Here is a 23766-nt window from a genome sequence, read left to right as displayed (position 1 = left end):
TATATTTATATATATAGATATATATATATATATATTTGTAATTATATTTAAATCGATATAGGTAAAGGTATGTAGATAGGTAATAATATTCATTCGCCTGTTTGTTGTGTTGTTTGCTTGGTTTTACCCCTAATTTTCTCTCATTTCTCGCGCATTCGGTCACATAGCTATAACATCTTAAACATCATTACAATAATCAATCGTATTTATATATATATATTCTCATATATGGTATATATATATATATATCATCTTTTTTTTTGTGTTGGTTTGCATTACTTCGAATTGTATCTTATGATTTAGTTTATGTACTTAGAGAGTAGCGTCATCGAGCATATTGAATTCGTCAGAGCTAAGGGTTCTATCGTAAATGTGAAGGGATTTGGATACGGGATAAAGTGGGAGTGGTAAGGGAAGTGGAACCGTTGCACGGTCAACACATAAGCACAATCTCACAATTTTCATGTTTTGTTATATATATATATATATATATATATATATATATATATATATATTCATTCCATATCAGTATTGTTGTCCAACTTTCTTTCGTTCGTTTTTTAAATTTGCTTAGAGGATGAGGAGTAGGAGAAGGTTTTCTCGATTGGGATTGGCAAATTCAATATACTAGATGGAGATACTTAATTTTGTGTCTAGCTTTCTAGAAATGTCCTTCAAGTGGGCTTTGTTTTGCATATTTTGCATTTCGCTTGGTTTTAAACGTTCTCTGAGTTCTCGTCGCCACCAACGACGACACAGCTGCTCCCGCTCCTGCTCCTAATCTTGCTCATACTTGTACTCCTGATCCTACTCGTACTACTATTGCTGCTGTTGCTGCTGCTGCTGTTACAACTGGTCCAGTTGTGTGTTTATTATTATTTGCCTTTGTTGAGTTTCTGCTTCTGAATGCGGACGCATCAGAGCACTTCGGACACATATTTGGGTCGTTTAGCAACTGTGGCATCAGTGGTACCGCATTCCTCCTCCCCGGTCTCGATGTGACCACTGTAATCTGTTGGTAGCTCTTCGTAGATAATCTCTGAATGCTGCTGCTGCTGTTGTTGTTGCTGCTGTTGATGTAGCGTCGGCGGAGCCGGATGCGATACGGCCATTACATGATTCCTTTTGAGCGCAATCAAAGCACCCACACCTCCACCTCCACCTCCTCCATCTATGTGCGCCTGCTGCACAGTAACACCAGCACCTTGATTGCTAACATAGTACGGACTGCCGCTGCTGCAATAAATTGAAATATTAACAATTGACATACTATTGATAATCGCAATGGTTTTTACTCACTTGTATTGATTGGAATTATTGGGCAGCGTCTGTGGTGGCTGTTGCTGTTGTTGTTGCTGCTGCTGCTGTTGTTGTTGCTGGTGTGCATTTTGAGAGTTGTAAATGATTTCTGCAAAAATACATGTATTACTCCAAATATATTAATTATAGCATCGCATGCAATTGCTTACCAGCATCGGCGGCACGCTGCTCCAGCGACATGCCGGGTGAGCCAGGTGCTGATTGCAGCACAATATCCTGGAGTGGTGAGCTCTCACGTGAATTATCTGTAAGATGATAATAAGTGTCATTATTATTCCATTATGATAGTCTTGTCTCAGCTACGATATCGACTTACCCATATGACTGGGCGACACTGGAGCCGAGCGTGGCATTCCGTAGGGCGGACGGAAGCCCTGGCTGCTGCGCTGGCGACGCTTCTTATAGCTGTGATCGATCAGCTTGGCACCGCTATCCGGATCGATGCGCCAGAATGATCCCTTACCGGGCTCATCCTGCGAACGTGCCACCTTGATGAAATACCTGTAGATTGGCAAACAATAAAGTAACCGAATCAGAGATAAAAAAACAAGCAAATCAATTAATTAACGAACCTATTCAAACTGAGATTATGACGTATGGAATTCTGCCAGCCCTTGTTTGTCTCCTTGCGGTAGTACGGATAGTGCTTGACAATGAATGAATAAATGCCCGAGAGTGTCAGCTGCTTGTCCGGCGCGGCCGAAATGGCCTGAACAATTAGCTGGGCGTAACTATACGGCGGCTTCTCATTGTGGTTATAGCTGGCTGTCGATGGTGTCTGGAATAGATCCTGCTGCAAAATGATCACATTCACAAATTAGTGACAAACATAGACATTATGAAGTATGCAAGCATACCGTATTATTATTGCTGTAGTTGTTGTAGCTATTCGTCTGATTCTGATGGAAACCCTGACGTGGACTAGCCGGACAACTGTTGGCAGCGCTTATTGTACCTGCAAATGAAAGAAATCCATTAATCAATTAATCTAAAATCATAGTTTCCTAAAACCGCTCTTAACACAAACTACTTAGAAGCCTCCTAATTTAAACGTTTTCACATTTGAATTTGCGATATTCTATTTCCCTTAGTTGGTGCGATTTGGGTTAAAATCAGCACTTAGATGATGACCATCTAAGGCATGATCAAGGTTCATAAAATTAAGAACGTTTAATTTATTTACTCTTGTAAAGAATTGTAGGTTGAAGTACTTAGGCTAAGTAATAAATTTCAGATTGGAGACATCCAATTAGACAACAACTTCTTGCCCAATTGGTATTTAGTATTTGGTAAAGAAAATACACTTGCCAGTTGGTGACAAATAGGGGCTCTTCTGCTCCTTTTTGGGTATTGAAATCTTGAGCGGTGAATAAATGGCAGCTCCATCGCCGCCAGCAGGCAACAAATGAGCAGCTGCTGTTGCTGGCGCTCCTGGTAGACGCTGTTGTTGCTGTTGCTGCGATTGTTGTTGTTGTTGCTGCTGCTGTTGTTGCTGCTGCTGCTGATGCAGCGATGTGTGGTGAAGCGGGTGGTGAGGTGCATGTGGGAGTTGATGATGCGATGGCAGCGGTTGCTGTTGTTGTTGCTGCTGTTGCATGTGATGCGCTGATTGCTGCTGTTGTGGCTGCTGGCTGTGATGATGCGTTGCCTGCATCGAATGCAGATCATCCCTTGGCGGTGGCGTTATAATGACATGAGCAGCAGCTCCACCCGACGCACCCGGCACTGCAGCTGGACTGCTTAATACCGATGCCGGCGCCAATGATGCTGCATCGGGCGCCAAGTCCGTCGTCGGTGATGTCACAAAGCTCTCGAATTCGATGCGTATCTCAGTACTCGGGAATCGAAAGAAGCAGCTGCAACAATTGAGATAATGTTATTCAGCGAATCAATTACAGAAAAAACGGGTATGTTATTGTTACCGTTGGGGCAATCGCAGTGGATCGACGTGGCGTCGTTGCAGGAAATCTTCAACGAATATGCCATTCTTGCTGAGGCACTGCACAAAGAAGGCGCGACGCTCGGGATCGTAGAGCACCTGGAAATGTTTCCGCGAGACCAAATTGTTCTCGGCGACATTGAAGTGCACCATAGATGTGGACGAGTTGCGACCAATGACGGTCACCTCGTCCGTTATGTGCAGCAGGTCCTCGTTAAAGCGCAGCACACCAACTGCATTCGCTGGCGGCGTACTCGAGCTCGACGAGCTGGCGGCAACTACATGGGCAGGTGGGTGGTTTGCTGAGTTGTTATTATTATTTTGATTGTTTGCCAATTCGGCGCTGCTATTGCTATTGTTATTATTATTGTTGTTGTTGTTGTTGCTACTGCTGCTATTGTTGTTGTTTAGGGCTGCGGCGGCGCCATGATGCAGCTGCAGCATGTCCTTGGCTATGGCAACAGTTGCCGCGTCTGCGGCAGCGGAGGTGGGTGTGTTTAGAACGGTGTGAACCGTTACAATGTGATTGTTGTTGCTGTTGTTGTTACTGCTGTTGCTGATGTTGTTGTTACTGATGTTGGTGGTGGTTGCTAGTGTTGTGGTTGTTGTTGTAGTGGCGGCCATTGAAAGGTATCCACTTGCACACTGCTTCTTGTAAACTGCAAAGGTAAAATATGTTAAAATAAATATGATTTTTTTTTATTTATATCTTATACATTTTCTTTTTCTATATTTTTTCTTGTTATCACAAATTATTTAGTGAATGGTTTCTTCTAATTTCAATTTTACTTATTTTTTGGCTTTAAATTATTTTATTTTATTTTTTCCCAATTGGATTGTTTGTTCCCAATTTAATTCTAAATGCTGTTCATTTTAATAAATAAACACTTGTGTGAACACACATACACACACAGGGGCATCATTTGTTTTTGTTTATTTTGTTTTCTTTATTGCTCTTTCGTTTTCTCTAGCTTTACTTGTCTTTATTTTTCTTTTCGTTTTTTTGTGTGTATGCGGCGCGCTAAAATTTATCGCAAATAGAATTAACAAAGCGCGTGTTGCTCACCAAACCAAATGAAACACACAAAAATTAAGTTAATTAATTTATTTGTGCAGCTTTTCACGCGTGTTGTGGACTTTTTATGCTCAAGGTTTTTCGTCAGCCAACAGCCAAAAAAAAGAAACACTCACACACTAAATATACAAAGCACACACACTTTACTGGCAGTTTGTCTCCGTCTCCCACTTTGCGGAGAGCGCAACATATACAGCCATATATGTATGTATGTGTACAAAAACACATGTACTTACATTTCGTTTCGTTTTTCAGTTTTTGCTTTGCTTATGTTTTGCTACCATACACGCACAAACACATGCACACCCTGCATGCATATCAACTCGTACGCGCACTCGGCAACAAGCAAAAACAAAAACAGCCGACACAACAACAATAAAAACAATAATAACACTACTACTACGTTGCGGCGGCACTACGTGAGTAAACGAACGCATACACACATACAACAAGCGTTCACTCATACAAACATACGCTTGGCAAAACACAATGCGTTGAGAGAGTCGTTGTGCGCGCGTGCGCTCTCTCGCAATGCGGCATCAGTTTTGCCCGGGCAGAGAGAGAGCGCGAGAGTCCCCAACACGGGTTCTCGATTGGAGCAGCTGCCGGCCCAAAGCCATCTTAAAATTTATGTTTTTTTTTTCGTATGCTTATTGTGCAACGTGCGAGTAGCGCATTCATTACATCTTCATTCTTCTTCTCTTACTTCTGGAAGTTCGCTATTTTTACTGTGCTTTTGCTGCGTCACCAGTGTTGCTAAATGTGCAAAAACATGATTTAAGCAAGTGATTTGCTGCTTTACACTTATCACAAAAGATTGTTTACAATTTTTGTTGTTTTTTTTTTTTTGTTTATAGTGTTTGAATTAGTTTGTTTTTTTATTAATAACAAACGAACAATAACCGATTGTTTTTAATCTATTCAGGAAATTATGCATTTTTTTATTTAGTTTTTTTTTTATCAATTTTGCCAAAAATATAATATTTTACTACACATTTGTATTTTATTTTATTGTGTACACAGTTTAATAACCCTGAAAATTGTATATTGTTTTATATATTGTAAATAATTTAATTTCAATCATATTTGAATTTTTGTTTTTGAAAAAATTTGAATTACATTTTCCAATTGTCATCGAACGCCGCAACTCTATTTGAAAGCAAACATATTTTTGCCAATAAGCTTAAGGCAACACTGGCAACTGGCACATAGTAGCGTGCTCAGTTGGATTTTTATATTTGCTTTTGGCTCGCACAAGCAAGACAATCAGACTGTGTCAGATGTACGCGCGTACATCTTCTGTACATACAAAAATATGTACATACGATAGATATGGCATAGAGTGGGAGAGAGGGAAAGAGAGGGTAAGCCCCCACATGGCTCCCCATTCAAAATCGATCGAGCGAGCTTGCATGCGCCAACATGCAAAATGAAACCAAAATAAAATCAACGAAAACAACGTAAATAAAATGCTATAAAAATAAATACAACAAAAAGCCTACACTCACACCATCAAAGCAAGTCAACGTATCACGCACACACACTCGCACTCAGACTCGTGTGTTGTTAGGTCACTGCTACGCTGCTGCTTCGCATCAGCAAAACAGAAACACAATAAATAAATAAAAACACCAAAATACACACACACACAGACAGAGAAGCGCGCGCGCGCATGTATATACATATAAAAACAAGACACTCACACTTGCATACACGTATTTAGATATACACATATATTGAAAATGCGTAAAAATGCCGCTCGTTGATTTTTCAGCTAGCAACGGAACTAAAAGAGAAAAAACAAAAAGCAAAAACAAACGACGTCGGCGCAACTCCACCTGCTTGCATGTACATACATTTACACATACACATACATACGTGTGTATGTATTTCTTGTTTGTCTCTTGCTTATTATTGTGCAGACAAAAAGGACAGACGGAAAGCGTAAACACACAAAAAGCACACTTTTCACAACGTACATCAATATACATGTGTATGTATGTACAATACATGTATCTATGCATGTATGTACGTTGTGTCGCTCGTTGGTTAGCGATTGCGTAAACTTGCCGCCCGCTTTTTTTCCACCTAACACCAAAATATGTACACATAGTTAAGAGTACACACTAACGCACATACACATAAATCAGTACATATATATATACATCAATCACTAGGAACCATCCATGTTCCAAAATAACAAAATATTTATATTTTGCTTTGCATAGCTCCAAGCTTATTTTACTGCTCTATCATTTTATTATTTAGAAATTACATACATACAATTTGTTTTTGTTATTACATTTGGTGTTGTGCTCGATTATCAAACTGAACTGTTTTTGTTATTCGCTTTTTATTATTATTTCGCTTTGGTTAGGTTTTTTCTTTTTGTTTTTGCTTTTGCGTTTTCTATTTTTTGCACAGAAAATTTAGCACACAACACGTTTTTTCGTGCAGTTCGTCGTTCGCCACTGCGCGAATGTCTGTGTGCGTGTGTTTGTGTGCATACGTGTATGTGTGTATCAACATCATGTTTGCGTATGTATATTATTTTTCTTTCTATCGGCTCGTTCGCCTGCCCAACTTGTTTATTATTATTTTTTCCGTACCTTTTTGTTACTGCTGCTGTTGGTTTAACTACGATTCTTATGTGAACTCCTAAGGCAAATTACTGTACACCGTCAATTTAAGCTTACTTTAAACGTTATTTGTGCACTTTTCACAATTTTAATGCGGTTTTTTCAATTCTTTTTTGCTTGCAGCGCGCTCCGCAGCAGCTGCCCATGTGGGACCAGGGTGACCGAAAGTGGAATTTCAAAAATGCGCTATTTAAACACGAAACATATACCAAGGTATAGATATTCAGAATTATAACTTGGTTACACTTAATGAGATATTAGCATTTTCAAGAAACGATTAATTTATATATTTTTTGTATAAAAGAAACTTACTATTGCCTAAAATAACCATGTTAACATAGTAAACGGATTGAAATGAATGTCTTTCAAAACTAATTATAACTGCACGAAAAATTTTGTTTTAATGAATTTCTATTTAAATACCAAGAAGTACATACTATACCAAGCCATTCGTAACATGGTCACACTATCGAGCACAGCTGATGTTAACAGTGTCTGTTAATCGAGGCGTTTTGTAACAAGTTCGCATGAGCTTGGCGACTTCAATTTAATTGTCGATTCATTTTAAACTAGTTTTCTCTGTGACAATGCAAAGTTTAACTCGCTTGTTAGCCAATTGCACGCTGACGCTGCACCCACAACAGCAACGCGTCGTTGCCGCAGCGTTGCAACAACAACAACTGCGTACAAAGACAAAATACGTAGAGAAACCGAAACCGGGAGCCGGACAACAATTCCGGCGTATTGTGCATTTTCCCGAAGAGTATACTGTGCAACCGCTAAAAATCACACATCTCGCTGGCCGAGATCCCGTCACCGGTCGCATGGTGGCCAAAGGCATTGGCGGTGGTATTAAGCAGCAATATCGTTGGATCAAATGGGTACGTGATGGTCCCAGCGAAGAAGGAGCGACGCAAGAGGAGCGCGTTGTGGAGCTGCTGCGCGACGGCTGTCGCACCGCCAAAGTCGCGCTCGTCGCCGTGGGCGATGAGCTCAAGTACATATTGGCCACTGAGAATATGCGTGAGGGCGACATACTGAAGACATCACGCTTCATTCCCCGCATACCAGGTGAGAGCGATGCAATTCAGCCATTTCTTCGAAAGTGATGTAACAATTGTGCATTTTTTGCAGTGCGTCCCAATGAGGGCGACGCTTATCCGCTGGGCGCCTTGCCGGCGGGCACACGAATTCACTGCCTCGAGAAGAATCCCGGCCAGCCTTGCCATCTGATCCATGCAGCGGGTACCTTTGGCACCATACTGCGAAAATTCGACGACAAGGTTGTGGTGCAATTGCCCTCCAAGCGGGAGTTTGCCTTCGATCGCACCTGCATGGCAACTGTGGGCCGATTGTCTAACATTGAGCACAACAAGGAGCACGTGGGCAGCGCGCAACGCATGCGTGAGATGGGCAATCGACCACGCTCGGGTCTGTGGAAGCGCAAGGAGGGCAAACACGGTCGTAAGGTGCGTCGTTTGCCACCCATGACAACGATAGCGCCGCCAGCCGCGCCCAAGGAGCAGGAGATTCGTCTGACACTCAATTTGTAATTAGGAGAGGCAAATTTATACCCTGTAGTCAGCTGGGTGCTTGGGTATATTCATTTCAAGTTAAATGGAAATGTATGCCCGCGTATTTAAGTTATAAATCTTGTTTTGCTTTAGCCCGTCTCTTTCACTAAACATTGAAATTGTTGAAAACAAGCAAAGCAGTTTTTTATATCCGGTAGCTAAGGGGAAGATGGCATTACACCTGAGAAATGTGTGAAAATTGAAATATTAGCTATTGAACCAATTATTTCTAAAGAAGTTATACATTATACTTGAGAAATATTCCATAAACTCCCTGGTTACAAAAGCTTAGATATCTTTTATCAGATCTAGGGCCTTGAAAGTTTGAATTATATCTTATGAGTTGAAAATTTGTTTTAAAAGAGTTTAGCTTCTACTGTTCTAAGAATTGTGTTATTTGAATTGTAATCTTGTAACGTAACTAGTATCTCGGACTTGAGCACTCTTGTCTGCACAATGCTTAAATCATTTTGTGTTCGATTTTGATGGTCTGCTTTATTACTATGTGAGCCATGTGCAAGCATTAAAGAACTAGAGATTTACGATCTATTTGCGCGACTTCTTCATGGAGAAGCCAGTGCCATGGAAGCTGTCTGCTTCGCCAGCAGCAGCCGCCTCTCCAGCACTCTCGCCATCATCCTGTCCACGATCACTGATTGGTCGAATACTGCGATCGAATCGCAACAGACCAAATTGGAATTCATAGTCGGGCACGCCGCGTGGTAAGATCTTCTTCAGCACCGGCGTTTCCAGTTGGCTATCCTTCTTCTTTTTGCCATCGAGTCGCACCCCAGAGCCCTGGAACGTTTCGACCACTTCCTCGAGCACAGTTCCACCATCGGCGGGTTCGTTGCTGTTACTGCTGCCAGCTGCCTGGCTGCCCGACTGATTGTTGCCCGCCTGTGGGGCCGTGTGCTCCTTGTAGCCAACGGGTGCCTCGAACTCCACGTTCATGTCGCACTCGATGATGCTGACCGCGTTGCCAGGTCGCGTTTCCAGCACACACAGTTCGTAGACCTTTTTGTTGTACTTGATCGCAATGACATCGCCCTTGGTCAGGCAGGCAAAATTGCGCAGCGCATTCTCCAGTACCGCCTTGGGATTGGTGATGTCCAGAAAGTCGGTGGAGTGCGGCTGGAACTTGGAGAAAGTCGCAACCTGCAGCGAGACGCTCTCGATGTTCAGTATGTCGCCCTCCTCCAGCAGCAGATTGTGCATCATCCAGTAGGGCAAATAGCACTTGCCTTCGTCCGCCACAAACTCGAGGACGCCGGCATGCGAAGTCCTCGATTTCTTGCGATTTGTCAGCTTGAAGAGCATCGGATACTCGACATTGAGACGCGTCAGCGTGTCCAGCGCAGAGGGTGGCATGATGACTGCCAGGAAGAAAGGCAAATTTGTGTTTCATTATAGTGAAAGCTATATGAAGGGGACGCCTTTCTTGGACAGACACTGTTTTTATGATCTTAACCAGGCTCCATTGATTTTGACAGTATTCAGGCAACAATCTTATAGGACAAACCACAAATGCACTTGACAATTGTAACGGTATCTCGCAGTCGAGCACACTGCACTCTTCTGTTCTTGCTATTGTTGTTGAATTTGCTTTACTCACTTTTTCCGCCTTTTTCCACATCGGATCGTTCGTTGCCAGGCAGCATCGACACTGAGAAGCATTTGTAAGTGGCCTGGAAGTTGCGACCAGCGTCGGGGAACATCATGTTGAAGCCACTAAAGTGGAACATTGCAACTATAGCGACAACGACAAAATTTTAATTTAAAGTAATTCCGTTCGTTTTTTGTTCTGTCACGATTTGTTTTTGTTGTGAAAACAAAGTGAAATAGAATTAGAGATGGCACTATCAATGCATCGATGTTTTTGGTTTATTTTTAAAATAGCCAATCATCGAGTATTTTATTACGGGCAAAATATTGTCTACATTTTTATTTAAGATTTTGATCAGTTTTTTTTTTAATTTAAAGCCTTCTTTTGTCAACTATTAAATCTGAGTTGTTTAACAGCTGTTTTTTGTTGGGTGAACGTTTTTACTCCGAGATACATGAACGGGCAGAAACCCATTTACCCCCTGATTACTTTTCATTTAGCTGTATGGTATGCAAAGAGGCAGTTGATTTGAAATTGAAAAATTAAAATTTTTCGCAAAATAGTTAAAAATATAATGTAATTTAACAGCGGCGATATCTTGGCCCTTGCTGTTGTGATTGCTGAAGTTTCCGCCAGCCGAAAACTGTGAAATTAAATATCCCCTGCTTTTACATTGGTATGATAAAATACCGTTACCCCTTTTTTGAAATTGTAATTTGTCAATAGTTTTAAGCCTTAAGTGATCAGTTTTTTTTTTTTTAATTTAGAGCCTTCTTTTGTCAATCTTAGGAGATATATTAATCCAAATGTTGTCTTTTTCAAGTGTATTCTCAAAAAAAAACCCGTGCCCATTAAAAGTTGGTAAACATATTTGCGAGCCTCTTATGCCTGGTATATGTGCAAGTAATGTAGTATATTGGCAATAAAAATATTCGGTCACGCTGATTGTATTTCCCAGCAAGCCGGTGGTCGTAGTGTGCGCGCGCGTTCGTTACGCTTTAATTTTTCCACAAATAAATTGTGATTTGAGAAAAGTGCTGCTATTCAAGTGAGTACTCGAAACGGTAAACAACTATTTATTTCCAATAAAACAATTAGAATTATTTCCTAAACACCCAAACAGTCAGACAGTAGCAGCAGTGTATAACGTGCTTGTGTGCGTGTGTAGGTGGGTGTATGTGAGTGCGTTCATAGAAGTCTGTGTATCCTTGCGTAGTCCTGCTGGCGCCGCGTGTTTTTTTTCTGCCAGCCCGCGTGTAAGTGTCTGTGTGTGCGTTTGTTGGAGTCTGCGTGTGCGTGTATGTGTGTGCTATATACACTTTTGCCAATATTTTCCAAGGCAACGAAATTGTTTTAAACCTCTTTAAAACATTTTGTTTGTCTAGAAAAATCAATAATTTATAGTCAAGTTCAAAGCAGCATGTCTGCTTAAGCTTTTTCGATTGCACATTTCCAATTATATGGTGAAATCGAAGCAAAATAGCCGCTGGTACAGTTGATGAATAAGTATTGTCCTTTCAGTGCAAAAAAAATTTACAAAAGGGCTTACAGTTTTGCATCTACTGCTCTGCATGTGCAGCTGTTTTGAAGTTCGTTGCTGTTTGTTGTTGTTGTGGCTTCATTGTTGCGTCGCAGCTGCTGCTGTGCAAAAACAACACCAACAGCAGGAGTACAGACTCCGTCCTGCTCTAGTTCCTTCTAGCTCTTTCTAATTCGCACACATTCGTGTGTGGTCATCCCTAGGAGACCTTGCTCCCTCCCCGCCCTGCAACAACCACTTGGTCAGCATGATTCACAAGCGCCGTGAAGTCTCGCGAGATTTTTCATCAAATAGTGAAATCTTCTAATTGGAATTTTACACTTTTACAATTGCAAATCGATCAGCAGCGGCAATAGGCACAGCAACTTTAGCGGCATTTTGTGGATACTATAAAAAGCACGCGAAAAAGCTTCACGAAAACAAAATAAAATAAATGAAATATGTATTTAAAATAGCTGAGGCGTAAGCCAAACACCATCAAACTGTATGCGGGGTGCTGATGCGCAATGTCTCCCAAACTGTGTCGGCTATTCTCTGGAGCATTAGAGACATACACTGACACATACATAGGCGTAAACACGTGCAGGCAAATGTACTTAAATACATTTGTATTTATAATTTAAATTTATTTCCTTACGCTTACGTCAAATACATAGGTGTGTATTTGAGTGTATAATTTTCTCTATTGGAAACAAGCAATAATTTCTGCACGTACTTATGATATCATGACAGTAAGAGGAAGAGTAAACAATGCGATTGCCAATAAGGTGGTGAGGTGGGGAGAGAAAACCAGCAGAAGGTCACGAATGCTTTCCATTGCAGTTAAAACTGTGGGCATAAAGTACAGTCATTATAATTCGCTTCGCCCCCTCTTCACAACGTCTTGCCCTTTCTGTTGTGCTTGTTTTGCACCTAACGGATAATGTCTTGGATCTATCTGGATATTGCTGGCTCTTCTTTAGAAATACTTTGCTCTCATTTCGCATTTCTTTTCGTGCTTCTTTAGGCCTTCCTTCGCTTTAGCTGTCAGGTCGCTACTCATGCCTCTCTTCCTCCTCCACTGTTCCTTCCTTCGCATGCAGATTAGCTACATACACATGTACACATATGTACATATGTTTGTATGTATGCACATTTGGGCTGCCAAATGTCCAATTTGAAGTTTTGACTTCGGATGATGTATTCGGAATTTTTAATTCTAAAAAGTACAGCCAGCTCACAACCATATTTTACCTTTTAGTACGAATATTTAAATGTGATTTTGAAAGTTTTTTTTAACAATAAATATATATAATAAGTAAATCACAAATTAGTTTGCTTCATTTAGACTTTTTTTTTAATGATATTTAAATACAAGCCCAGCATTTTTTTGTCAAATATAGGGTATCTTAAAGCTTCCTAAATTATTTATGTGACGTCATACACGTGCTTACCTGGTTAAGTTTTGGATGCCATGGGAAATTTCGCATCTGGAACAGTTTCAGATGTACTGCAATGCTTCTAGAACCTAAGAACGTTGCGTGTTGTCGCGTTTATTTTTAGTTCGATGAATTCAAAAATGCCATAAATTGCACTATGATTATTTCGAACTTAGACTGTACATGGGACAGAGGTGAGGAATACACAATTTATGGAAAATTTTGCTGGCATATGTGAATATGCAGCGTAACCTTGACAGCAACTGCCATTGTTCCATATCCCAGTTACTGGTATTATCCTGGGACGCGCCTTTGCCTCGCTGACCCCTATTGTCCTTTGGGTCTGCTTTGATAGTCCTCTATTGTCCTTCCTTTGTGCCAAAATGAGCCATTGTTTGGTCTTTTCTCCCTTAAGAGATATCAAATTTAAGTAGTCTTAAATGCTGTATATATTATCAATTATTTGTTGAATATTTTTAATAGTTTTACTATGTATCGAGTATAATATGAATACAAAATTGCGATTAAATAAATCACAAAGTGCAACTTATGTTAATTTCATTTTGGCATTTTGTATGGTATTATAATATTGCAACTAAACGTTATTATAATCTAACAAAACATGTTGCTAAAAAGCGTGCTAATTGTATTTATTTTCATTGCGAATTTTTCAACCCCTAACGAATATTTCATTAACTATGGATATGCATTTAGTTATACTAAAATTGTATTTAAGCTAAAATTCTCAATTAGTTGACTCGACTTATAAAGGGTTTAGTCATCTTTTTTTTTTATAATTTTTGAACAATAATTTATAATATCGGATCATTAATTAAATTTGAATTTATTCAAAAAGCAATTTATTAAAATCCAAACGGAATATGAAATATTAGTACAAAGATATTAAAGAAAAGGAGTTATAGTCGCAAAAGATAAATTTGGCAATTCAGTAAAGCTTAAATAATCTTTAAACTAATTTGTTATTACCTTAGAAAATTCTTCTAAATCGTGTTTAAATTAGTAAACATTTGAAGAGAAGTTTTAATGGGTTTTCTTGAGTGTAAACACTTGACTTCCAGTTTATTATGGTCAATAAAATATGCCGTTAGACAGGCGAAATTCAATTTTCAATTTGATGTATGGGCCAATAAATATCTGTCTTGAGGGATAATAATTTATTCACTTTGAACTTTTACACGATGCTCACTGGTAAATTTCCACTTAATTGATTCGCGCTCTGTTTGCTGTTGATGTTGTTGTTGTTGCACTTTATGTTGCACGTGTTTGTTAATTACTTTGTTGTTGGCACTCGTAGATGAAAGCATTTCCAATTCCCATCCAATGTTATTGATTTCGTTTTGAATGGAAGCGAAGCTACGCTTCATTGCTCACAGTTTGAGCAGCCATCACAGTTGTGCATCCACTGGGCGTGTCTATCTAACCTGTTGTGATTAAAAAGGTTTTACAGGCCCACCCACTTGACCTTGAACTTGCTACTTGCCACTTGCAACCAACCACCAAAGAGTCGCAACAGAAACCACCCCGAAAAAATGCAAAAACTGAAGAATAAACTAAATATGTTGTACAGGACGACAGGACATGGGGGATTTTGTGGTGGGTTCTTGAACCGGTTTTTTGGTTCCCCCCAACTTCGAGACTGAGATTTGTCCTTGCTTGTTGTGCGGCGAATTAAATCAATAAACGCGAATTAAATGCAATTGCCAGTTGCCAATGTCAAGGTTGCCGCTGACGGTAGCAGTAACACGCCCCCTTCTCCCCCACCCCGTCCCCTTTACGATTTACTGACTATCCCGCCCAGGGCAGGCGTGCAAGAGCCTATTTTTAATTGCATAGCTACGCAAATATGCCACGTTACCATATGTCATAACTGTGAAAGAAGACTATTGTAATTTTGTAACAGAAGAAGGCATTTGTGTATATTTTTAAGGTTTACTGTCTGTCTGTCCGCTAGTATGAACACATAAATCTCGGACACCATAAGACCTAGATCTACCAGTTTTAGTCGGAATAATATAAATTTATCGTAGAATTAAGTTTCAATCAGATATCTTGATTGCTTTTAAGGAAACTATGTATATAATAATCCTTAGCTATATATGCGCACATTTCCAATTGACTTTGTCCCACTGTCTTGAGCTTGGGTTGGCTAACACGATTGCACAAAATACTCAAGCACTATTTATGTTTTGCTGGAATTCCGTTATTTACTTACGCCTTTCTTTCATTTTCTACAGCGTGTTTAATTTTATACTCTGAATGTGTTATAAACTCAAAGAGGGTATGCTTTAGGTTAACTACACTTTCTTATAGAATTTCTAATTAATCTAGATGAAAAATTGTAGAGCTAAATCATTAACGTAAAAGACTGACCTGAGTTTAATTATGAATTGATTATAAATACCCAATATACATATATTTTAGAATTAGAATTTAGAATTTTCGAATTCACTAGAAAGCATTGATCATGTGCTTTATTTGTATCCTAATTAATATAACTTTTACTGAGGGAAAAGTCACGATGAGCGAGGTTTGGGATGTCATGTGAAATGGCGCAGTCGAAACAGTTTTGCACGCATTGCAATGATTGTTAAACCTGCAAGCGTTGCGTGCTGACGCGACTACAAAAAATGGAATAAATTGCGCTACGATTACTTGGCACTGCGATTGATGAGGGGAAAGAGCAGAAGAAGACAATTTATGGAAAATTTGCGAACATATGAAATAGTGTAACCTTGACTGTTATTGTCGCATGTCCTAGTTTTTGTTATAATCCAGAAGGGATGCACCTTCGACCATCTTTGGCTCATTCCCTATTCTTTTCACATTGTGTTGCCCAACTTTGGAATGTATTGAATATAACTATTAAATTATTTGACTAAAGGTATTTCATTTCAACTTGTACAACAAGATTTTATTTTTATTTGCGTGGCGATATTATTTGTTAATGACATATCAAAGATGATTTGCTCTAACACACCTTGCCACCCCAGAAGGGTCCACTGTTGAGCTTACACCAAGTGCCGCCTAGAAGAATAGTTGGAATTATTGGGAAACTAAAGGAAATATGGTGTAGTTCGTATACTTACCGCGATGCGGGAATGGGGTTGTTGATGGTCTTGGTCGTGCTAAATTCAGAATTCAATTATTGATAAATAAATCTAATGGAATATGATGCAGTTTTATCGACTTACGTTTGGTTGTTGTTCGCTGTTGTCCATTTGCGAAACTCAAAACTCCCAAAAGAGTCAATACAAGTGCCCAATAAATCTTCATATTTACAGCAATAAAATAGAAATCGTGTGCGAATTGAAAACTTCTGCCTTTTATAGCATTTTATAGCGAATGATCGATACTATTAATAACCGTTGCATTCAAATTCGATAAAGTGATTTGTTTTGCAATCTTCGAAGAGAATGACATTAGCTACATTACCATGTACAATTGTTGGATCCAATCCAAATTTTCTATGACATTCAATTCAGCTTGAGCTCAAATAAAACTTGTAATAATAAAAGTAAAAGTTAAATGCTTTATTAAATGTATTTACAAGTAAACAAATTTGAATTCACTTGTAAAGGTACGAGTCTTAAATGTAATTAATTATTATTTTTTATACCCGCTACCCATAGGGTAGAAGGGTATTATAACTTTGTGCCGACAGGAAATGTATGTAACAGGTAGAAGGAGGCATCTCCGACCTTATAAAGTATATATATTCTTGATCAGCGTCAACAGCCGAGACGATCTAGTCATGTCCGTCTGTGTGTCTGTGTGTCTGTCCGTCTGTGTGTCCGTCCGTCTGTCCGTATGAACACCTAGATCTCAGAGACTATAAGAGATATAGCTATAATTTTTTTTCGACAGCATTTGTTATGTTTGCACGCAGATCAAGTTTGTTTCAAATTTTTGTCACGCCCACTTCCGCCCCCGCAAATCAAAAAAATCGAATAACAAGCGTAATTTTAAAGCTAGAGTTGCGAATTTTGGTATATATAATAATAACTATAGTAGTTATGATTCCTGAAAATTTGGTTGCGATCAGATAAAAATTGGCGAAGTAATTAACGAAATACTTTTGTATGGGCAAAAACGCCTACTTACTAGGGGTCTTAGTTGCTTTGGCTGATAATCTGGTATATTGAGCAGTCTATGGTATATTTTGAATGCGGTACTTTATCGATATACCACATATATCATTTGGTATATTTTTAGTATTTTTGCAGTATATTTGGTATATTTTGAGAATACCGCAAAATATATTTCTTTTATTCAAAATGGGTAGCGGGTATCTCACAGTCGAGTACACTCGACTGTAGCTTTCTTACTTGTTTATTTTAAATTTAGTTATAAATAAAGTAATTTTAAAATACCATTGTATTTATTAGAATTCCAAGATTCAGATTTTTTCTGCAAATACCTAAATATATTCTTAGTTATTTACATTTTTTATTATCATTCAAAGATTCTCATATTTTTGCTGGAAATAACTAAATTCTTTCCATTTTTATTGTATTTTCTTAAAATTAAGTCTCGCATTTTGGCTTTAACTTAAAAAATAACATATCAGCGTATAGTTCTGCATTTACATGTGTTTTAATAAATAGAGAAATAGCAAACCCCAATCTAGCAATTTAACTATCTATCGATCCCTGTAGCGGGTGAAGGGAAAAGTAAAGTTAACAATGACAAATGAAAAGCGAGCAATTACGAACATGTTTTCAATTGCCATTTTTTTTTTGCTTTGGAAGTGCCACGACGAAATTAGCTATTCAAATAAACTTGGATCACGTGCTCAGTGGGTTACGACCTAAAAATATACAAAAGAAATTTGTAGCAATTTAAACAATATGTGATGCAATTTTCCATTTCATTTTTCAATTGAAAAGCGCACTGAGAAAAATGTCGAAACTGGTTTGATGCAGATTCTCAACCATTCTAATTCCCATCAATTTTATTTTTTAATAGAAAATTGCACAGAGTTTGAAAATACTTTGTTAACTTTAAGATAACCTTCACTATTCATACCTCGATTGACTTTAAGATGTATAATTTTCTAAATGCAAATTATAATGCAATTAACAATTATTTTTGTAACCTTACAGACATGGTGAATATCTCTCTGACGTGGAAACAATTATGCTGTCCTAAACGTCAGGTAAATAGTAATGTGAACTTAACAAATCCTAACCTAACCTAAGACTAACCCATTTTTCGTCCAATCTTTGCAGTTTACCAACTCGACTAAAATCAGCTCCTATTCAACATAACAAGAAACTTCTTTTCAACACTAAACTCCACTTAAACAACTACAACAATAACAACAACAACATCCAGTCGGCGGCGAACTACAATAAGAACAACAACAAAAACAACACAAATTGTTACACACTTGGTTAGCCAACGAGGGGTTAAGCTTTAGTTGGAGTTAACGTGCGTCCAATCAGAAGTTTTTTCTTTAACCGAATACGGTGCGAAAGTTACGAGAGGGAGAGACACAGAGAGAGCGAGAGAAGCTTTTTATTATATTTATTATCAGTATCAGTGTCCAGTGTTGCCACACTAAGTTTTGTGTTAGTTTTAATTAATTTATTTGCATACTTTTAGGCAGGCAGCTGAGACTTTGTTCTCAGCACAAAGAACGGAGAGGCTAAAGACCCTAATCTTTTAAAAATCGTCTGTCCGAGTGGGTGTGTGTCCTGCCACAACGCAAGTGTACTTCAATTTTCATAATGAAAATAACAACAATGAAGTCTAAGCGCAAATATGGCTGTTTAGAGAATATTTGAAAAGAACTTTTCAATTATTAACATTTAAGCTTATTTTTCGTATATATCATTTATTATTGTAGTGTATTGTATTTTATAATTTATCCCAAAAACACGTTTGTTTCTTGCACAAAACACAAACCCCCAGTATTTATTTCCCCTTAAAAAAAAAACAAAAACAAATAACAAACCCAAGTTCAGTTCAGACGGTTTAACGTAGCAAAGTGTGAGAGAGTAGTTCGGGTGTTTTTGTCTTTTGCTTTTTCAATATAAGAGTACTTAGAGTTCTTAACTACAACTAACAATAACAAGAAGAAGAGCTGCAATTTACATTAACAATAAGCACCAAGAACAAACATGGAGAGCTACTCGCCAGATTTGCTTTGGATGGTCGTTATCGGCTTTCTCATTGCATTCGTTTTGGCCTTTGGCATCGGCGCCAACGATGTGGCCAACTCCTTCGGCACTAGCGTGGGATCCGGCGTTCTTACCATACGACAAGCCTGCGTTTTGGCCACCATCTGTGAGATTTCGGGAGCCGTTTTAATAGGTAAGTTGGGGAAGAACTGTAAATTTGTATACAATTGTATCGTTTTCAAAAGCGAGCTTTCAAGGGACGAAACTCAATATTTTATTTACCTATATTGGGGTCAATACATATTATTTGAAGCTCAATATTTGTTGGATTAAAATAATCAAAAGTCATGTATTGAAAGCTCATTGATAACTTGAAAGCTTTGGATAAAGTTCAAAAAATAAAAAGCCCCTTCTAAATACTTTATAACATTTAACTGTAAGCTCCTTTTTACGGTAACCAATTGTGAAGCTTTAGAAAAAGCTCACAATTTTTTGGATTAATCAAATCGAAAATTCGCTCCTTAAATGGTTTAACTGCAAGCTCCTTTTTACTGCAACTAATTATGAAGCTTTAGCAAAAGCTCACAATTTATTGGATTAATCAAATCGAAAATGCACTTATTAAATGCTTTGTTTAATAGGCTACAAGGTGTCGGACACGATGCGCAAGGGAATCCTTGAGGTGGGTCTCTACGAAGGCTCCGAGGAGGTGCTGATGCTGGGCTGTGTTGCGGCTCTAGCAAGCAGCGCCGTTTGGCTGCTGGTGGCCACGTTCCTCAAGTTGCCCATATCGGGTACGCACAGTATTGTTGGCTCCACCATTGGATTCTCGCTGGTTGCACGTGGCGTGCAGGGTCTCAAGTGGTCAACGCTGGGCACCATCGTGGGCTCGTGGTTCATATCGCCGGTGATGAGCGGCATTGTGAGCATTCTGCTCTTTCTGGCCATACGCCGTTTCATTCTGCGTGCCAAGGAACCGCTCAAGGCTGGCTTTCGATCACTGCCTATTTTCTATGGCGTCACGTTCTTCATCAATGTGATTAGTGTGGTTCTGGATGGACCCAAATGTAAGTTGAAGCTGCTTCTATTCTATTGTCTCTAGCTAATCGTGCTCCATTTGTCGCTTCATTAAGTGCTCTATATGGACAACATACCAACTTGGATAGCATTAACGGCCAGCGTGGGCTTGTCCCTGGTGGTGGCGCTGCTGACGCAGCTGGTCGTGGTGCCTTTGCAACGCCGTTCCATTGCCAAACAGCTCAGGGCACAGAATCCAGTCAAGTTCAATTTCGAGGACTCTGTGGGTAAATGTCGACAAAATAGCCCTTGTCTCAATCTAGTTAATAATCGAATCGAATTGAATTGCAGAATCATCGCCTTCTGGCAGCCCCAAGAAGCAACGCCGTCCACTTTCGCTGGTCAGCGAGGGAAAACCATTGCCAGCCATTGCCGAAATCACCGAACTCGTTTCGCTCAGCGACAATTCGCCAAAGACCTTTAAGTTGGCGCCATTCGGACTTGCGGCCAAGAATAATAATGCGCCTGCCGAAGACTATAAAATCAATCCCGAGCTCATACGCAAGGCTGAGGATCTGCTGGGCAAGGCTAGCTTGGATAACACCGATCTGACCGTCACCAGTTTGAACTACATCGATGAGCAGCAGCAGCTGCAGCAACAGCAAAACGGTCGCAAGCTGCAGGAATGTTTCAAGCGCATCCAGTCACCCAAGGAGGAGCACAAGCAGACGCAGCTGCAGGTGGCAAGCGGAGCAGCAGCAACGCCAGCGGGAGCAACTGCAGCAGCTGGCAATAATAATCTGCAGGTGGTGGAAAGTGGGGGCAGTTTGGATCTCATGATCAGCTCCACATTGTCGCCCAATTCGAGCAAGGTGCCGCTGATTGAGAGCAAGGAAGCGCTTCACGAGCAGGAGGAGGAGTTCAAACGGGAGGCTGGACAACGTGCCAGCAGTGGCGAGGAAACCCAAGAGGTCTCCATGCTCTTCTCATTCCTGCAGATTCTTACTGCGACCTTTGGCAGCTTTGCGCACGGCGGCAATGATGTGAGCAACGCAATTGGACCGCTTATTGCGCTCTATATGATCTATCGCGAGGGTTCGGTTATGCAGCGGGCGGAGAGTCCCATTTATATTTTGATCTACGGTGGCGTTGGCATCTCCGTGGGTCTGTGGCTGTGGGGACGACGCGTCATTGAGACCATTGGCAACGATCTAACCAAGATCACCTCATCAACGTAAGTGATTTCACTCGATATAAAAAGCAATTAACTAATTCGGGTATCTTTTTTAGTGGCTTTACTATTGAAATAGGCGCTGCCATCACCGTACTGCTGGCCAGCAAAATTGGTTTGCCCATTTCGACGACACACTGTAAGGTCGGGTCAGTGGTCTTTGTGGGACACGTGAGTGCCGCGGGACGCAAGAAGCAACAGGATCATCAACAGCAGGGAGAACAACAGCAGCAGGCAGCTGAAGCAACTGGACAACCCATGGAGGATGGCAGTGTGGATTGGCATCTGTTCCGGAATATCGCCTATGCCTGGATAGTCACTGTGCCTGTGACCGCATTGCTCAGCGCTGGAATGATGTATGTGCTCTGTGCCGTGGCTGTGGATGATATGGGTCAGGTCTAAAGGCTCCACTCCATTCAATTATTAAATGTAAAAGCGCCATACTAAAGACAAACAACACAACGCTAATTAAGATGCAGCAAAACCTAAGCAAAAAAAAGAAATTGAGAAAAAACAAAAAAAATTTAAACTTAACAAAATTACTCAAATAACTAAGCAAAAAGTTAAAGAGCAGATAAAGCATTTTACTTAACGTCTAGAACGTCTGATCATAACTGATATTATTGGTATTACGGCATAAATATTGTTTATTATATACATACATATATATATATATATTGATATTGTAAACAAACCACACAAAACTCACCACAAAAATTCCCTTTGTTTTACCTTAGAAAGGAACGAGCCTAAAGTTTATAAACCTAATCTGATTGATGTCCAGTGCAATTGTTTATCGCATTCAAATTAACACACGCATTTTTTCGTTGAAATTTCATTAAAGAGAGTTTTTACATTTAATTCAAATTACAAAGCAATAGAGCTAAACTTATGAATAAAATACAAAACTACTACAGAAAAGCACAAAATACAACAACACTGACACTAACTCTGAAGGGGGAGCAAGCTCAGCTAAGGTTTTGATTTTATTGGCAGCGCAGAGCTTTTGAGCGCGGCATGCAAATTATGCTCTGCGAGCTTTGACGCTCACGTCAGCGCAGGGGGAGCTTTTGAGCGTGGCGCGTCGTGTCGCGCGTGTGTGCGAACACAGCCGAGTCAGTTGAGTTTTGTACTTCGATGCGTTCGGTTGGCAATCGCTTGGGCAAGCTGCTCTGCAATTGGTTCGGTATTGAACTCGTAACGCCTGCGCGTGTTTTGAACGGTTAACAATCAAATTGTGTGACAGATTTAACAAATACAGCGCAATTGTTAAATATACAATAATTCGGTTGGTGTAAAAGTGTCAAGTGTGCCCCCACAACTATTACAAAACCTTAACTCGCAATTGGATTTACGCAAATTGGAGCAAAGGAAAAGAAAAGCAAATAAATGCAAAACAAAAAACTGAAAGGTAAGCTTGTGTGCACAAAAGTTGGCAACGCAAAATATAAGTTAGTTGGCAACTCTTTAAATGCATTCAATTTGCGAGTTGCAGCCAAGTCTTTGACACATTTCCCTTTCCTAACTAATTGTCTTAATTCTATGTTGTGACACCTGCTGTTCGTTCTCTCTCTCTCACTCTCATTGTCTGCTTCCTGCCTGCACTTCCTTTTCCATTGACATTCCTAACGCCCATTGCGATTGGTTTCGCAGATTGTCAGAGTTCCAGAGTTCAATTTGTTTCGTTCGATTTGATTTTAGGTTTTCCGTTTTCCGTTTTCATTTCACATTTCTCCATTGGCAGGTTCTTCTATCTATCGATGTACAAGTATCTGTCTACATGCTGTATTACTTAATTTCTTAGCTTAATCCGATTTGCGTGCATTGAACTCTTTATTTTATTTTTCCCCTCTCTTTTTTTTGTATCATCTGAAAGGTGTGTTTTTGCCGCTCAACTTCTTGAGGTAACCAAACATGAGTATTATTATTATTGTTGTTGTTGTTCTCCTTCTTCTTATTCTTCATCTCACTGTTGTTGTTACTGATTGTTTTTTTTTTTTATTTTTGTGTTGTACTTCTTTGTTGTCTTGTTCTCGATTTCGAAACGTTTATTTAATGAGTTCTTTCCCAGTTTCATGTTTGTTTTTTAATTTTTTTTATTTATAATTTTTGTATTTTTGTTAAATGCCTTTCGGCAATTGTGAATTTATCATGAATGAAGTGCAATTATTTACCTTTTACATTTTACGATTTATTTGTGTTCCTTTTGCAAATGTTCTAACAATTTGCCAGGCATTTTTGAGGTTTCATCGATTATCAAATCG

The 23766-nt window shown here is 39.5% G+C and overlaps 4 protein-coding genes across 6 annotated transcripts; 2 read left to right on the top strand and 2 right to left on the bottom strand.

Annotated features, from left to right (window-relative positions):
• Positions 1-466: 466 nt before the first annotated feature.
• LOC117567012 (forkhead box protein K2) lies at positions 467-7141 on the bottom strand. Of its 2 annotated transcripts, none has more exons than XM_052005824.1 (9): positions 6944-7141; positions 3243-3918; positions 2629-3176; positions 2178-2275; positions 1893-2110; positions 1637-1821; positions 1470-1565; positions 1300-1408; positions 467-1236 (listed from the first exon to the last, which is right to left on the bottom strand). In XM_052005824.1, the coding sequence occupies exons 2-9, from the start codon at positions 3881-3883 to the stop codon at positions 918-920; spliced, it is 2214 nt and encodes a 737-aa protein (XP_051861784.1). In that variant the 5' UTR covers positions 3884-3918; positions 6944-7141; the 3' UTR covers positions 467-917. The 2 variants fall into 2 exon arrangements, with proteins under 2 accessions (XP_051861784.1, XP_051861783.1); XM_052005823.1 differs by having other exon boundaries at positions 1893-2113; positions 6944-7140.
• Positions 7142-7453: 312 nt separating this feature from the next.
• Positions 7454-8833, top strand: LOC117567014 (39S ribosomal protein L2, mitochondrial). Its single transcript, XM_034246701.2, has 2 exons — positions 7454-8044; positions 8108-8833. The coding sequence occupies exons 1-2, from the start codon at positions 7561-7563 to the stop codon at positions 8524-8526; spliced, it is 903 nt and encodes a 300-aa protein (XP_034102592.1). The 5' UTR covers positions 7454-7560; the 3' UTR covers positions 8527-8833.
• Positions 8834-9015: 182 nt separating this feature from the next.
• On the bottom strand, positions 9016-10395 carry LOC117567013 (ubiquitin fusion degradation protein 1 homolog). The gene is made up of 2 exons (XM_034246699.2): positions 10163-10395; positions 9016-9923 (listed from the first exon to the last, which is right to left on the bottom strand). Exons 1-2 carry the CDS (start codon positions 10290-10292, stop codon positions 9094-9096), a joined length of 960 nt encoding a protein of 319 aa, XP_034102590.1. The 5' UTR covers positions 10293-10395; the 3' UTR covers positions 9016-9093.
• A 685-nt stretch (positions 10396-11080) lies between these two features.
• Positions 11081-22143, top strand: LOC117572565 (sodium-dependent phosphate transporter 2). 2 transcript variants are annotated; one of them, XM_034255444.2, is made up of 7 exons: positions 11081-11201; positions 18235-18287; positions 18361-19447; positions 19896-20321; positions 20388-20558; positions 20623-21505; positions 21562-22143. In XM_034255444.2, exons 3-7 carry the CDS (start codon positions 19255-19257, stop codon positions 21902-21904), a joined length of 2016 nt encoding a protein of 671 aa, XP_034111335.1. In that variant the 5' UTR covers positions 11081-11201; positions 18235-18287; positions 18361-19254; the 3' UTR covers positions 21905-22143. The 2 variants fall into 2 exon arrangements, with proteins under 2 accessions (XP_034111335.1, XP_034111336.1); XM_034255445.2 differs by having other exon boundaries at positions 11120-11217.
• Positions 22144-23766: the final 1623 nt, after the last annotated feature.

Source organism: Drosophila albomicans, chromosome 3, assembly GCF_009650485.2.
Source record: "Drosophila albomicans strain 15112-1751.03 chromosome 3, ASM965048v2, whole genome shotgun sequence".
NCBI lineage: Eukaryota > Metazoa > Arthropoda > Insecta > Diptera > Drosophilidae > Drosophila > Drosophila albomicans.
This window is presented reverse-complemented; position numbering and strand designations above follow the sequence as displayed.

Excerpts from the sequence above, each read along its gene's own strand:
- LOC117567012 (XM_052005823.1), bottom strand. The coding sequence starts at position 3,883 with ATGGCCGCCACTACAACAACAACCACAACACTAGCAACCACCACCAAC. Across the intron at positions 2,114-2,177 it reads ACTACAGCAATAATAATACG|CAGGATCTATTCCAGACACC; the intron begins GTATGCTTGCAT and ends ATCATTTTGCAG. Across the intron at positions 1,822-1,892 it reads CATAATCTCAGTTTGAATAG|GTATTTCATCAAGGTGGCAC; the intron begins GTTCGTTAATTA and ends GCCAATCTACAG.
- LOC117567013 (XM_034246699.2), bottom strand. The coding sequence starts at position 10,292 with ATGTTCCACTTTAGTGGCTTCAACATGATGTTCCCCGACGCTGGTCGC. Across the intron at positions 9,924-10,162 it reads TGTGGAAAAAGGCGGAAAAA|TCATCATGCCACCCTCTGCG; the intron begins GTGAGTAAAGCA and ends TCTTCCTGGCAG.
- LOC117572565 (XM_034255444.2), top strand. The coding sequence starts at position 19,255 with ATGGAGAGCTACTCGCCAGATTTGCTTTGGATGGTCGTTATCGGCTTT. Across the intron at positions 20,322-20,387 it reads GGTTCTGGATGGACCCAAAT|TGCTCTATATGGACAACATA; the intron begins GTAAGTTGAAGC and ends CGCTTCATTAAG. Across the intron at positions 21,506-21,561 it reads ACCAAGATCACCTCATCAAC|TGGCTTTACTATTGAAATAG; the intron begins GTAAGTGATTTC and ends TATCTTTTTTAG.
- LOC117567014 (XM_034246701.2), top strand. The coding sequence starts at position 7,561 with ATGCAAAGTTTAACTCGCTTGTTAGCCAATTGCACGCTGACGCTGCAC. Across the intron at positions 8,045-8,107 it reads CTTCATTCCCCGCATACCAG|TGCGTCCCAATGAGGGCGAC; the intron begins GTGAGAGCGATG and ends CATTTTTTGCAG.